Genomic DNA, 16,013 nt, shown 5'->3' on the forward strand with positions numbered 1-16,013 from the left:
GGTGATGTTCTCTGGACCTTTGTGGTCTTTGTTGCTTTGGTCTGTGTTTTTAATTCTTTTAATTTAATTTTTTAAATTTACATCCATATTAGTTAGAATATAGTGCAACAATGATTTCAGGGGTAGATTCGTTAATGCCTGTTATATATTTAGCCCATCCCCCCTCCAACAACCCCTCCAGTAACCCTGTTTGTTCTCCATATTTAAGAGTCTCTTAGGTTTCATTCCCCTCTCTGTTTTTATATTATTTTTATTTACCTTCCCTTGTGTTCATCTGTTCTGTGTCTTAAAGTACTCATATGAGTAAAGTCATATGATATTTGTCTTTCTCTGACTGACCAATTTTGCTTAGCATAATACCCTCTAGTTCCATCCATGTAGTTGCAAATGGCAAGACTTCATTATTTTTGATTGCCAAGTAATACTTCATTGTATATATATACCACATATTTATCCATTCATCCATCGATGGACATTTGGGCTCTTTCCATACTTTGGCTATTATTGATAGTGCTGCTATGAACGTTGGGGTGCATGTGCCCCTTCGAAACACCCTACCTCTATCCCTTGGATAAATACCTAGTAGTGCAATTGCTGGGTCATAGGGTAGTTCTATTTTTAATTTTTTGAGGAAACTCCATAATTTTTTCCAGAGTGGCTGCACCAGTTTCCATTCCCACAAGCAGTACTAAAGTGTTCCCATGTCTCTGTATCCTCACCAACACCTATTGTTGCTTGAGTTTTTAATGTTAACCATTCTGACAGGAGTGAGGTGGTATCTCATTGTGGTAGTTTTGATTAGTAATTTCCTGATGGTGAGTGATGTTGAACATTTTTTTTCATGTGTTGGTTAGCCATCTGGATGTCTTCTTTGGAGAAGTGTCTATTCATATCTTTTGCCCATTTCCTCACTGGAATATTTGTGTTTTGGGTCTTGAGTTTGATAAGTTCTCTAGAGATTGTGGATACTAACCCTTAATCTAATATGTCGTTTGCAAATATCTTCTCCCATTCTGTCAGCTGCCTTTTAGTTTTGCTGTTTTCCTCACTGTGCAGAAGATTTTTGTTTTGATGAGGTCCCAATAGGTCATTGTTGCTTTTGTTTCCCTTGCCTCTGGAGACGTGTTGAGTGAGAAGTTGCTGTGGCCAAGATCAAAGAGGTTTTTGCCTGCTTTCTCCTCGAGGATTCTGATGGCTTCCTGCCTTCCATTTAGGTCTTTCATCTGTTTTGAGTTTATTTTTGTGTATGGTGTAAGAAAGTGGTCCACGTTCATTTTTCTGCATGTCACTGTCAAGTTTTCCCAGCACCACTTGCTGAAGAGACTGTCTTTATTCCAATGGATATTCTTTCCTGCTTTGTCAAAGATCAGTGGCCCATATGTCTGTGGGTCCATTTCTGGGTTCTCTATTCTGTTCCATTGATCTGAGTGTCTATTCTTGTGCCAGTACCACACTTTCTTGATGATTACAGCTTTGTAATACAGTTTGAAGACCGAGATTGTGATGCCTCCTGCTTTGATTTTCTTTTTCAAGATTTCTTTGGCTATTCAGGGTCTTTTCTGGTTCCATACTAATTTCAGGATTATTTTGTTCTAGCTCTGTGAAGAATGCTGGTGTTACTTTGATAGGGATTGCATTGAATATGTAGATTGCTTTGGGTAGTGTTGACATTTTAACAATATTTGTTCTTCCTACCCAGGAGCATGGAATTTTTTTCCATTTTTTTTTGTGTCTTCTTGAATTTCCTTCATAAGCTTTCTGTATTTTTCAGTGTATAGATTTTTCACCCCTTTGGTGAGATTTATTCCTAGGTATTTTATGGGTTTTGGTGCAATTGTAAATGGATTGATTCCTTGATTTCTCTTTTCGTTGCTTCATTGTTGGTGTATAGGAATGCAACCGATTTCTGTGCCTTGATTTTATATCTTGCCACTTTGCTGAATTCATGGATCAATTCTAGCAGTTTTTTGGTGGAATCTTTTGGGTTTTCCATGTACAGTATCATGTCATCTGCGACAAGTGAAAGTTTGACCTCCTCCAGGCCGATTCGGATGCCTTTTATTTCTTTGTGTTGTCTTATTGCTGAGGCTAAGACTTCCAATACTATGTTGAATAACAGTGACAAGAGTGGGCATCCCTGTCGGGTTCCTGACCTTAGGGCGAAAGCTCTCAGTTTTTCTCCATTGAGGATTATATTACCTAAGGGCCTTTCATGTATGGCATTCGTGATCATTAGGTATGTTCCTTCTATCCCTTCTTTCTTGAGGGTTTATATCAAGAAAGGATCCTGTATTTTGTCAACTACTTTCTCTGCATCTATTGAGAGGATCATGCGGTTCTTGCCCTTTATTTTATTGATGTGATGAATCACATTGATTGTTTTGTGGATATTGAACCCTCCCTGCATCTCAGGTATAAATCTCACTTGGTCATGGAGAATAATTTTTTTAATATATTGTTAGATCTGGTTGGCTAATATCTTGTTGAGTATATTTGCATCCATGTTCATCGGGGGAATTGGTCTATACTTCTAATTTTTAGTGTGGTCTTTTCTGGTTTTGGAACCAAGGTAATGCTGGCTTCACAGAAAGAGTTTCAAAGTTTTCCTTCCATTTCTATTTTCTGGAACAGCTTCAAGAGAATAGGTGTTAACTCTTCTATAAATGTTTGCTAGGATTCCCCTGGAAAGCCATCTGGCCCTGGACTCTTGTTTTTTGGCAGATTTTTGATTATTAATTCGATTTCTTTACTGGTTATGGGTTTGTTAAAATTTTCTATTTCTTCCTGTTTCAATTTTGATAGTGTATATGTTTCTAGGAATTTTCCATTTCTTCTAGATTGCTCATTTTATTGGTGTATAATTCCTCATAATATTCTCTTATTAATGTTTGTATTTCTGCTGTGTTGGTTGTGATCTCTCTTCTTTCATTCTTGATTTTATTTGGGTCTTTTCCTTTTTCTTTTTGATCAAACTGGCTAGTGGTTTATCAATTTTGTTAATTCTTTCAAAGAACCAGCTTCTGGTTTCATTGATCTGTTCTACTCTTTTTTTTTTTTTTTTTTTGGTTTCGATAGCATTAATTTCTGCTCTAACCTTTATTATTTTCTTTCTTCTGCTGGTTTTACATTTTATTTGCTGTTCTTTTTTCAGCTCTTTAAGGTGTAAGATTTGATTGTGTATCTGAGACCTTTCTTTCTTTTTAGGAAGCCTGGATTGCTATATACTTTCCTCTTCTGACTGCCTTTGCTGCATTCCAGAGGTTTTGTGTTGTGGTGTTATCATTTTCATTAGCTTACATGTACTTTTTAATTTCCTCTTTAGTTTCTTGGTTAGCCCATTTATTCTTTAGTGTAATGTTCTTTAGTCTCCAAGTATTTGTTACCTTTCCAAATTTTTTTCTTGTGGTTGATTTCAAGTTTCATATATCATTGTGGTCTAACAATATGCGCAGTATTATCTCAATCTTTTTGTACGTGTTGAGGGCTGATTTACATCCCAGTATGTGTTCTATTCTGGACAATGTTTCATGTGCACTGGAGAAGAATGTATATTCTGCTGCTTTAGGATGAAATGTTCTGAATATATCTGTTAAGTCCATTCAAAGCCATTGTTTCCTTGTTGATTTTCTGATTAGATGATCTGTTCATTGTTGTAAGTGGGGTGTTGAAGTCCTCTACTATTATGGTATTATTATCAATGAGTTTCTTTATGTTTGTGGTTAATTGATTTATATATTTGGGTTCTAACACATTTGGAGCATAAATGTTTACAATTGTTAGGTCTTCTTGGTGGATAGATCCCTTGATTATGATATAAGTCCCTTCATGTCTTCTTATAGTCTTTATTTTAAAGTCTAGATTGTCTGATATAAGTATGGCTACTCCTGCTTTCTTTTGTTGACCATTAGCATGATAGATGGTTCTCTATCCCCTTACTTTCAGTCTGAAGGTAACTTTAGGTCTAAAGTGGGTTCTTGTAAACAGCATATAGATGGATCTGGTTTTCTTATCCATTCTGTTACCCTATGTCTTTTGATTGGAGAATTTAGTCCATTGACATTTAGAGTGAGTACTGAAAGATATGAATTTATTGCCATTATGTTTCTTGTAGAGTTGGAGTTTCCTGTGGTATTCTCTTGTCCTTTCTAATCTTTGTTGCTTTTGGTCTTTTTTTTGTATTTCATCCTTTCTCCCCTCAGGGAGTCCCCCTTAAAATTTCTTGCAGGGCTAGTTTAGTGGTCACAAACTCCTTTAATTTTTGTTTGTCTGGGAAACTTTTAATCTCTCCTTCTATTTTGAATGACAGCCTTTCTGGATAAAGAATTCTTGGCTGCATATTTTTCTGATTCAGCACATTGAATATATCCTGCCACTCTTTTCTGGCTTGTCAAGTTTCTGTGAATAGTCCTGCTGCAAACCTAATCTGTCTTCCCCTGTAGGTTAAGGATTTTTTTTCCCTTTCTGCTTTCATGAGGTTTTCCTGGCCTGAGTATTTTATGAATTTGATTATGATATGCCTTCTTGATGGTCGGTTTTTGTTGAATCTGCTGGGAGTCCTCTGTGCTTCCTGGATTTTGATGTCTGTGTGTTTCCTTAGGTTAAGAAAGTTTTCTGCTATAATTTGCTCACATAACCCTTCTACTCATTTTTGTCTCTCTTCCACGTCTGGGACCCCTATGGTTCTGATATTCTTCCTTTTTAATGAGTCACTGATTTCTCTAATTCTTAAAATCATGCTCTTTTGCCTTAGTTTCCCTCTGTTTTTCTTCTTTATAATTCTCCATAAGTTTGTCCTCTACATCACTGATTCACTGCTCTGCCTCATCAAATCCTTGCAGCTGTGGCATCCATTCAAGATTGCAGCTCAGTTATAACATTTTTTATTTCATTCTGACTAGCTTTTATGTCTTTTATCTCCACAGAGATGGATTCTAATCTATTTTAGGCTCCTGCTAGTCTTCCTATTATCATGATTCTAAATTCTGGTTCAGACATCTTGCTTGTATCCATGTTGGTTAAGCCCCTGGCTGTCGTTTCTTCTTGCTCTTTCTTTCGGGGTGAATCCCTTTGTTTTGTCATTTTGAAGGAAGAAAAGGAATTAATGAGCTTAAAGAAAATTAAAATAAAAAAACCAAAAAGTTAAAAACAACAGAATCACAAAAAAATCAAATAAATGATGCTAGATCCTAGGTATATTTTCATCTAGGACTTGATAGATTAGAGAAAAAAGGGGAAAAACAGGAAATCGTTTGAAAATTTGAACAAATGAATACAATGAAATTGAATAAAATGAAATGATGGAAAGAAAATAGAATTTGAAAAATTTACAAAAAGTAAAAAATATAGTAGAAAAATATTTAAAAAATATTTTAATAAAAATTGAAAATAAAAATAAAATTTTTCTCTTTCTGGATTCAAGGAAAAGTAAAAAATGAAAAAGGTGGAAAAAAGAAAATTGAATGGATGAACCAGTGAACAGACTGAAAGACGATTGAAGTTACTTCGTTTTAACCTAGAAGTCAAACTATGAAGCACTTTATAGTGCATAAACTAAGCAGGCTCAGAGACTTGTGTTCCTTAAGAGTGTGGTTGGCCCAGTGGGGTGGAGCTTAGTGCAAAGCCTCCATTCTCCTCTAGGTGGCACTGCTTAGCTTACTGGGGTGGATTGTTGTGGCGCTTGTAGGTTTGTATGCGCAAGCGCGGGAGTGGTGAAAATGGTGTCACGCAGCTCACCAGTCTCTAGTGTCGGAACTCGTCTCCCCAGTCAGCAATTGCACACCCGTACTTTGTCTTTGGCTTCCATCCACTCCCTGCTTTTACACTGTCCATGACCAAGCCCTAGGTAGCACCTCCCTGCTGAGTTTTATCTCAGATGTGGCTGTTTTCCCTGAACCCTTACTTCTGAGGGATTGCGGCTTTGACCTATTCTGCCCCTCTGCAGGAGGGTCTCACCGAGCAATGGCCAGGTGCCAGCCACACCCAGGAACATTAGTGGGACTGTGGGGCTGCTGATGCCCAGAGACTGCAGCTGGGTGTCTGCCAGCCCCAGAAAAAGTTCATGCGATTGTGTAGCAGCAGTGTTTCAGGAACAATGTCAAATCACACCACACATCAGGCACCAGGCTTTACCCTTAACAACCTTTTTCTAGCACCAATGAATGTGGTTGTTCTCCAGGGTCCACTGGGGCTTTGCCTGTGGGGGGGCCACACAGCCTCTACCAGATATCCTCCCAGCAGGAGAACCGCCTCTCCCTATGTGGCCCGAAGACCCCTGGACTTCACTTTGCTCCTGGGGATTCTCCCGTCTCACCAGAGCACTACCAGGTATCAAGCTGTGGAGTTTCAGACTCTGTGCTCACCCTGTTTAGAGTCTTAATGAAATTTAAACCTTCTCCTTTCTCCTTTCTCCCTTCTTAGTTCAGTCCCTGCAGCTGTCTCCAGTTTTCCACTTTCTCTTTTCTGCTTTTGGGGTGTTCTTTCCCCGTATTCTCCACCCCCATCTCCTTCCTCTCTCTGCAAGCAAAAACAACTCCCTGCTGTCTGCAGCTTCTCTCTCCCACAGTTCACCTCTCCGTGCAGTGTAACTTCTGAGTTCTGTGGCTCAGGTTGTGCATATTGCTGTGTTACTCCTCCAATCAGTTTTCTAGGTGCGCAGGATGGTTTAGTGTTGATCTGGCTGTATTTCATGTATGCGAGATGCCAAAAAAACTTCCATTGTGTTCTGCCACCTTTGCTCCACCCCTGTTTTTAATTTTTTTAATGTTTATTAACTTTTAAGAAACAGGATAGAGTGTGATCAGGAGAGGGGCAGAGAGAGAGGAAGACACAGAATTCAAAGCAGGTTTCAGGTTCTGAGCTGTCAGCACAGAGCCCTACGTGAGGCTCAAAATCACAGACCATGAGATCATGACCTGAGACAAAGTTTGATGCTTAATGGACTGAGCCACCCAGGTGCCCCTGCTTTTGGTCTTTCTGTTTTGTTTTGTATTTTCTCCACTCAAAGTGTCAGCCTTAAATTTTCATGCAGGGCTTCTTTCGTGGTCACAAACTCCTTTATTTGTTGTTGTTGTTTTTGTTGTTGTTGTTGTTGTTGTTGTTGTTTTGGGAACCTCTTTATCTCTCCTATTTTGAATGACAGCCTTGCTGGATAAAGAATTATTGGCTTCAGCGGCTCCTGGGTGACTCGGTCAGTTAACTTCAGCTCAGGTAAGGATCTCAAGATCATTGAGTTCACACCCTACATCACGACTTTGTCACCTGTGCTGACAGCTCAGACCCTTGAGCCTCCTTCAGATTCTGTCTCCCTCTCTCTCTGACCCTCCCTTTCTTGTGCTCTGTCTCTATCAAAAATAAATAAACATGTAAAATTTTTAAAAAGAAGAAAAAAAGAGGAATTCTTGGCTGCATATTTTTGCAATTCAGCAAGTTGAACATATCCTGCCACTTCTTTCTGGCCTGCCAAGTTTCTGTGGATAGTTCTGCTGTGAACCTGATTTTCTTGTCTTGTAGGTTAAGAAAAACTTTCCCTTACTTCTTTCATAATTCTTTCCTTGTATTTTGTTTTGTGAATTTGACTGTGATATGCCTTGTTGATGGTTAGTTTTTGTTGAATCAAATGGGAGTTCTCTGTGTTTCTTGGATTTTGATGTCTGTGTCCTTCCCCAGATTTGGAAAGTTTTCCACTATATTTTGTTCACATAAACCTTCTTCTCCCTTTTCTCTCTCTTCTTCTTCTGGGACTCCTATGATTTGGATTTTATTCCTTTTTAATAAGTCACTGATTTCACTGTCTTGTATCATGATCTTTTGCCCTTTTTGCCCTCTTTTCTGATTCATTATTCTCCATAAGTTTATCTTCTAAATCACTGATTCACTGCTGTTCTTGATCCATTCTTGCCATTATTGCATACATTCAAGATTGCATTTTGGTTATAGCATTTTTAAGTACATCCTTATTAGACTTTATTTCTTTTATCTCAGCAGAATGGGATTCTATGCTTTTTCCAACCCCAGCTCATATTCTTATTATCGTGGTTCTAAATTCTAGCTCTAAATTCTAAATTCTAGTTAATAAAACAATAAATTAAAATTAAAAAATTACAAACAAAACAAAAAATCAAGTAAAGGAAGCGAGATCCTAGGTGTGTTTTGGTCTTCTTGTTGAAGCAAGCTTTATAGAATAGAAAAAAGAGAAATAAAATAAAAAATTTTAAGAAAAAAATGAAAAATTAATAAATTATATAATGAAATACAATAAAATGAAATACAGAAAATGCAATAGAATAAAAAATTTTAAAAAGTAAAAAACAAAGTAAAAAATAATTTTTTGCCTTTCTTTGTCCAAGAATGAGGAATCAAACAAAGTTAAATAAAAGAAAATAATTTAAGGAAAGACAGAAGCAAAGGAAACAAACAAATAAATAAACCTGCATATGGAATGAAAACAAATGAAGTTACATCCAGTTTCCCCTGGACCTGAAACTATGAATCCTTCTATAAGCCTTCTTTAAGCCTTCTATACACTAAGCAGGTGAAGTTAAATCTGATCATCTTCTAGGGATGTGCTTGGAAGGTGCAGCTGGGTGGGGCTTGGTGTAACAGCTCCATTTCTCACTACATGGCTCTGCTTAGCTTACTGTGGTGGATCCCTGTGCCTGTATATGCACATGTGCGGGGAGGGGAAAATGACTTCACTCAGCTCCTTAGTCTCTGGAGCAGAAACTTCGAGCTCTCAATAACCCATGATCAAGCCCCTTCTTTTGTTTCAGTCCTGTATCCACTCCCCACAACTACCCTATCATGACGAAGCTGTCCGCCTGCCATGTGGCACTCCCTCCAGAGTTTTGTCTCAGATGGAGTTGTGTTTAAAAACCTCACACTTCACTGGGTGTTGTATGGAAACCAATTTGACAGTAAATTTCATATATTAAAAAAAAAAAATAAAATAAATAAAATAAAAACCTCACACTTCAGAGACCCCTGTGGCTTGGCTCTGCACCAAGTCTCTGGGGGAGGGACTCGCTGGGCAATGGCCAGGTATGGCTTACCCCAGAAAATGTTCATTCAATCATTCCTCAGCAGAGGTTCAGAGATTATAGCAAATAAAAATAGAGCCAGAGCCAGGTTTTGTTGCCCTCTGGAGTTTTTGTCCCAATACCAGCAAACATGGCTGCTGCTCTCCAGTGTCTGCTGGGACCTTTTTCCATGGCGAAGCTGTAAGGCCTCTATCAAATGCATTCCAAGCAGGGGAACCATTTCTCCACATGTGGCACATGGAACCCTCACACCATGCTGCCTACTCCTAGGGATTTGCCATATTCCTCACCAGAGCACTGCCAGGCACTGAAATCTAAAACTTCTGTGCTCCACTATCTATAGAATCATAATACTGAAGCCTTCTCCTTTATTCCTGTCAATGGTTTTGGGGAACAGATTGTTTGTTCAGTCCCATGCGAATGTTTTCACCTTTACTTTCTCTTTCTCTCCACCTACGTTCAGGGAAATGCTTTTCTTGCATGATACCAATGCCCTGCACTCTCCCCCTTTCTGTGTCTCTGTCCTATCTTCAAAAAATCAACTCCCTAACCTCCTCAGTTTTTCCCTCCCCCATTTCACCTCTCCCTAATGATTACATGCTAAGTTCTATGGCTCAAATTATGCAGATTGTTGTGTTACTCCTCAGATCAATTTCCTAGGTGTTCAAAAATGGTTTGGTGCTGATCTTGCTGTGTTTCAGGAAAGAGGCAAGCTCAGGGTCTCCATGCTGCTCTGCCATCTTAACTTCTTTCACACAATCTCATTTCTTACATAAGAAACCCAGTGCTCACATCGAAAAGTGCACTCCTTAATGCCCATCACCTATTCACCCATCCTCCCACCAACCTTACTTCTAACAACCCTTAATTTATTCTCTGTATTTATGACTCTCTCATAGTTTGCTTCCATCTCTGTCTTTATCTTATTTTACCTTCCCTATCCCTATGTTCATCTATTATGTTTCTCAAATTCCACAAATGAGTGTAATCATGTGATAGGTCATTATCTGACTTATTCTGCTTGTCATAATATAATACAGTTCCATCCACTTGGTTGAAAATGGCAAGACTGAATTTTTTACTGCCGAGTAGTATTCCATTGTATATATATACCACACCTTCTTTATCCATTTATTACCCAATGGATATTTAGGCTTTTTCCATAATTTGGCTGTTGTTGATAGCACTGCTAAAAACATTGGGGTGAATGTGCCCCTACATAACAGCACTCCTGTATGTTTTGAATAAATACCTAGCAGTGCAAGTGCTGGGTCATAGGGCAGTTTTATTTTTAATTTTTTGAGGAACCTCCATACTGTTTTTTGAGAGTGGCTGCAACACTTTGCATTACCACCATCAGGGCAAAAGGGTTCCTCTTTCTCCACATCCTCGTCCACATCTGTTGCTTCCTGAGTTGTTAATTTGGCCATTCTGACAGGTGTGATGTGGTATCTCATTGTGGTGTTGATTTGTATTTCTCTATAATGAGTGATGTTGAGCATCTTTTCATGTGTCTGCAGTCTGGATGTCTTCTCTGGAAAACTGTCTATTCATGTCTTCTGCGCAATACTTCATTGTATTATTTGTTTGCTGGGTGTTGAGCTTTATATGTACTTTATAGATTTTGGATACTAATCATTTAACAATAAGTCATTTGCAAATATCTACTCTCATTCTGTCAGTTGCCCTTAGATTTTTTTATTAAATATAATTTATTGTCAAATAAGTTTCCATACAACACCCAGTGCTCATCCCAACAGGTGCCCTCCTCATTGCACATCACCCACTTTCCCCTCTCCCCCACTCACCATCAACCCTCAGTTTGTTTTCAGTTTTTAAGAGTCTCTTATGGTTTGTCTCCCTCCCTCTCTGTAACATTTTTCCCCATTCCCCTCCCCCATGGTCTTCTGTTGATTTTCTCAGGATCCACAGATGAGTGAAATCATGTTATCTGTCTTTCTCTGTATGACTTATTTCACTTAGCATAACACTCTCCAGTTCCATCCGTGTTACTACAAATGGCCATATTTCATTCTTTCTCATTGCCATGTAGTATTCCATTGGGTATATAAACCACAATCTCTTTATCCATTCATCAGTTGATGGCCATTTAGTCTCTTTCCTAATTTGGCTATTGTTGAAAGTGCTGCTATAAACATTGGGGTACAAGTACCCCTATGCATCAGAACTCCTGTATCCCTTGGGTAAATTCCTAGCAGTGCTATGGCTGGGTCATAGGGTAGATCTATTTTTAATTTTTTTGAGGAACTTCCACACTGTTTTCCAGAGTGGCTGCACCAGTTTGCATTCCCATAAAGAGTGCAAGAGGGTTCCCATTTCTCCACATCCTCTCCATCATCTAGAGCCTCCTGATGTGTTAATTTTGGCCACTCTGACTGGCGTGAAGTGATATCTGAGTGTGGTTTTGATATAAGTATGGCTACTCCAGCTTTCTTTTGGCTTCCAGTAGCATGATAAATAGTTCTCCATCCCCTCACTCTCAATCTAAAGGTGTCCTCAGATCTAAAATGAGTCTCTTGTAGACAGCAAATAGATGGGTCTTGTTTTTTTATCCATTCTGATAGCCTATGTCTTTTGGTTGGCGCATTTAATCCATTTACATTCAGTGTTATTATAGAAAGATACGGGTTTAGAGTCATTGTGATGTCTGTATGTTTTATGCTTGTAGCGATGTCTCTGGTACTTTGTCTCACAGGATCCCCCTTAGGATCTCTTGTAGGGCTGGTTTAGTGGTGACAAATTCCTTCCGTTTTTGTTTGGGAAGACCTTTATCTCTCCTTCTATTCTAAATGACAGACTTGCTGGATAAAGGATTCTCGGCTGCATATTTTTTCTGTTTAGCACACTGAAGATCTCGTGCCAATCCTTTCTGGTCTGCCAAGTTTCAAAAGAGAGATCAGTCACGAGTCTTAAAGCTCTCCCTTTATATGTAAGGACACGTTTATCCCTTGCTGCTTTCAGAATTTTCTCTTTATCCTTGTATTTTGCCAGTTTCACTATGATATGTTGTGCAGATCGATTCAAGTTACGTCTGAAGGGAGTTCTCTGTGCCTCTTGGATTTCAATGCCTTTTTCCTTCCCCAGTTCAGGGAAGTTCTCAGCTATAATTTCTTCAAGTACCCCTTCAGCACCTTTCCCTCTCTCTTCCTCCTCTGGGATACCAATTATGCGTATATTATTTCTTTTTAGTGTATCACTTAGTTCTCTAATTTTCCCCTCATACTCCTGGATTTTTTTATCTCTCTTTCTCTCAGCTTCCTCTTTTTCCATAACTTTATCTTCTAGTTCACCTATTCTCTCCTCTGCCTCTTCAATCCAAGCTGTCATCGTTTCCATTTTGTTTTGCATTTCGTTTAAAGCACTTTTCAGCTCCTCGTGACTGTTCCTTAGTCCCTTGATCTCTGTAGCAAGAGATTCTCTGCTGTCCTCTATACTGTTTTCAAGCCCAGCGATTAATTTTATGACTATTATTCTAAATTCACTTTCTGTTATATTGTTTAAATCATTTTTGATCAGTTCATTAGCTGTCGTTATTTCCTGGAGATTCTTTTGAGGGGAATTCTTCCGTTTGGTCATTTTGGATAGTCCCTGGAGTGGTGAGGACCTGCAGGGCACTTCCCCTGTGCTGTGGTGTATAACTGGAGTTGGTGGGCGGGGCTGCAGTCAGACCTGATGTCTGCCCCCAGCCCACCGCTGGGGCCACAGTCAGACTGGTGTGTGCCTTCTCTTCCCCTCTCCTAGGGGTGGGATTCACTGTGGCGTGTTGTGGCCCATCTGGGCTACTTGCACACTGCCAGGCTTGTGGTGCTGGGGATCTGGCGTATTAGCTGGGGTAGGTAGGCAAGGTGCACGGGGTCAGGAGGGGCAGGCTTAGCTCGCTTCTCCTTAGGTGATCCACTTCAGGAGAGGCCCTGTGGCCAAAGGAGAGAGTCAGATCCGCTGCCAGAGGTTTGGCTCCGTAGAAGCACAGAGTTGGGTGTTTGCACGGAGCGAGCAAGTTCCCTGGCAGGAACTGGTTCCCTTTGGGATTTTGGCTGGGGGATGGGCGGGGGAGATGGCACTGGCGAGCGCCTTTGTTCCCCACCAAACTGAGCTCTGTCATCCAGGGGCTCAGCAGCTCTCCCTCCCTTTGTCCTCCAGCCTTCCCGCTTTCTGAGCAGAGCTGTTAACTTATGACCTCCCAGACGCTAAGTCGCGCTTGCTGTCGGAACACAGTCTGTCAGGCCCCTCCGCTTTTGCCAGCCAGACTCTAGGGCTCTGCTTGGCCGGCAAGCCGCCCCTCCGCCCCGATTCCCTCCCGCCAGTCCGTGGAGCGTGCACCGCCTCGCCGCCCTTCCTACCCTCTTCCGTGGGCCTCTCGTCTGTGCTTGGCTCCAGAGACTCCGTTCTGCTAATCCTCTGGCAGTTTTCTGGGTTATTTAGGCAGGTGTAGGTGGAATCTAAGTGATCAGCAGGACGCGCGGTGAGCCCAGCGTCCTCCTACGCCGCCATATTCCTCCATACGGTTTTTTGATTCTCTGTTTGGTCTTCTTTTCTCCCCTGTCATTTTTCTTTTTTTATGGAATCAGGCTTCACACACACACACACACATACACAACTTTTTCTTTTATTTCCAGGGCTACTTCAACAAACAAGGCAAAGCACACCTGGTTAAAATTCCAAACACTCCACCACTGCAAGAAAGGAGGAGCTCTTGGGATAAAGCAGCCAAAACACAACAGCAGAGTGCATGCAACATGCACTAAAAACACTTCCTGAGGTTCCAGGCCCTGGAGAGTGTATGACCCCATTTTAAAATAGTAGTACTCTCAGGTTCAGGATACATAACAAGCTTTTAAAACACAAAAAAAGACAGAAAATTAGCCAAAATGAAAAAATGGAGGAATTCTCCCCAAAAGAATGTTCAAGGAGAAATCAAAGCCAGAGAAGTGCTCAAAACAGACATAAAAAATATATCTGAACTTGAATTTAGAATCACAGTCATAAGACTAATTGTTGGGCTTGAAAAAAGTAGAGAAGACACCAGAGAAAATCTTGCTTTGGAGATCAAGGACCTCAGAAGTAGTCATAATGAATTTAAAAATGATATACTTGAGATACAAAATAAGCTAGATACACTGACAGTGAGGATGGAAGAATCTGAGGTGAGAGTAGGTGAAATAGAAGACAAAATTGTGGAAAATAATGACACTGAAAAAAAGAGGGAAAGGAAATTACTAGATCACAAAGGGAGAGTTACAGAACAGTGATTCCATGAAACAAAACAATATTATATCATAGAAGTCCCGGAAGAAGAGTGAGAGGAAAAAGAAGGTTTAGTCAAACAAATTATAGCTGAGAACTTTCCTAATCTGGGGAAAGAAAACAGGCATCCAAATCCACGAGGGACAGAAAACTCCTTTCAAGATCAACAAAAACAGGTAACCACCACAACACATCAGAGTGAAACTGGAAAAATACAAAGATTAAAAAAAGAATTCTGAAGGCAGCTAGGGACAAATGGTCCTTAATCTACAAGGGTAGACACATAAGGTGAGTAGCAGTCCTGTCCACTGAAACGTGGCAGGCTAGAAGGGAGTGGCAGGAAATATTCAATGTGCTGAATAGAAAAAATATGCACCCAAGAATCCTTTATCCAGAAAGCCTGTCATTCAGAAAAGAAAGGGAGATAAAAACTTTCCCAGACAAACAAAACCAAAGGGGCTTGTGACCACTAAACCAGCCCTGCAAGAGATCCTAAGAGGAACTCTGTGTGAGTGGAAAGCACCAAAGACCACAAAGGACCAGAGACAAAACAGCAAACAGGAAATCTACAGAAAACACAATGGCACAGAATTCATATCATTCAATAATCACTCTAAATGAAAACTGGACTAAATGCCCCAATCAAAAGGCATAGGGAATCAGAATGGATAAAAAAACCCAACAAGATCCATCTATATGCTGCCTACAAGAGACTCATTTGAGCCCTAAGCACACCTGCAGATTGAAAGTGGATGGAAAACCATCTATCATGCTAATGGAGGTCAAAAGAAAAGCATAGTGTGTGTGTGTGTGTGTGTGTGTGTGTGTATAAAACAAGATTGTAAAACAAAACTGTAAATGAGATGAAGAAGGGCACTATATCATAATTAAGGGATCTATCCATCAAGAAAAGCTAACAATTTTAAATATTTATGCCCCCAATTTATGACTCAAATATATAAATCAATTAAGCACAAACATAAGCACACTTACAGATAATAACATCATAATTGTAGGAGACTTTCATACTTCACTTACAGCAATGGAAAGATCATCTAGGCAGAAAATCAATAAGGAAACAATGGCTCTGAATGACACATTGGACCAGGTAAACTTAGCAGATATATTCAGAACATTTCATCCTAAAGCAGCAGAATACACATTCTTCTTGAGTTCACATAAAAAAGTCTCCAAAATAGGTCACATACTGGGTCACAAAAAAGCCCTTAGCAGGTGGAAAAGATTGATCATGCCATGCATATATTCAGATCACACTCCTATGAAAATTGAAATCAAACACAAGAAAAAATTTGAAAAAACCCCAAATACATGGAGATTCAAGAACATATTACTAAAGAATGAATGGGTTAACCAGGAAGTTAAAGAATAAATAGAAAATAATGGAAGCAAATGGAAATGAAAACACAACAATTCAAACCCTTTGGGATGCAGCAAAGGCAGCCCTAAGAGGAAAATACATTGCAATCCAGGCCTATCTCAAGAAGCAAAACGGTACCAAATACACAACCTAACCTTAAACCTAAAAGGCATAGAAAATGAGCAACAAACAAAGCCCAAAACCAGTAGAAGAAAGGAAATAATAACGATTAGACAAGAAATAAATGATATTGAATCCAAAAAAAAAAAAAAAACAGTAGAACTGATCAACGAAACTAAGAGCTGGTTTTTGAAAGAATAAACAAAATTGATAAA

At 39.5% G+C, this 16,013-nt stretch overlaps 1 protein-coding gene across 1 annotated transcript in view; it reads left to right on the forward strand.

Annotated features, from left to right (window-relative positions):
• Positions 1 to 16,013, forward strand: part of ITIH6 (inter-alpha-trypsin inhibitor heavy chain family member 6) — a 166,363-nt gene that overhangs the window by 15,685 nt on the left and 134,665 nt on the right. The window contains 1 exon segment of the mRNA XM_049643250.1: positions 6,150 to 6,324. Coding sequence (XP_049499207.1) covers positions 6,150 to 6,324 — 175 coding nt within the window.

Source organism: Panthera uncia, chromosome X, assembly GCF_023721935.1.
Source record: "Panthera uncia isolate 11264 chromosome X, Puncia_PCG_1.0, whole genome shotgun sequence".
NCBI lineage: Eukaryota > Metazoa > Chordata > Mammalia > Carnivora > Felidae > Panthera > Panthera uncia.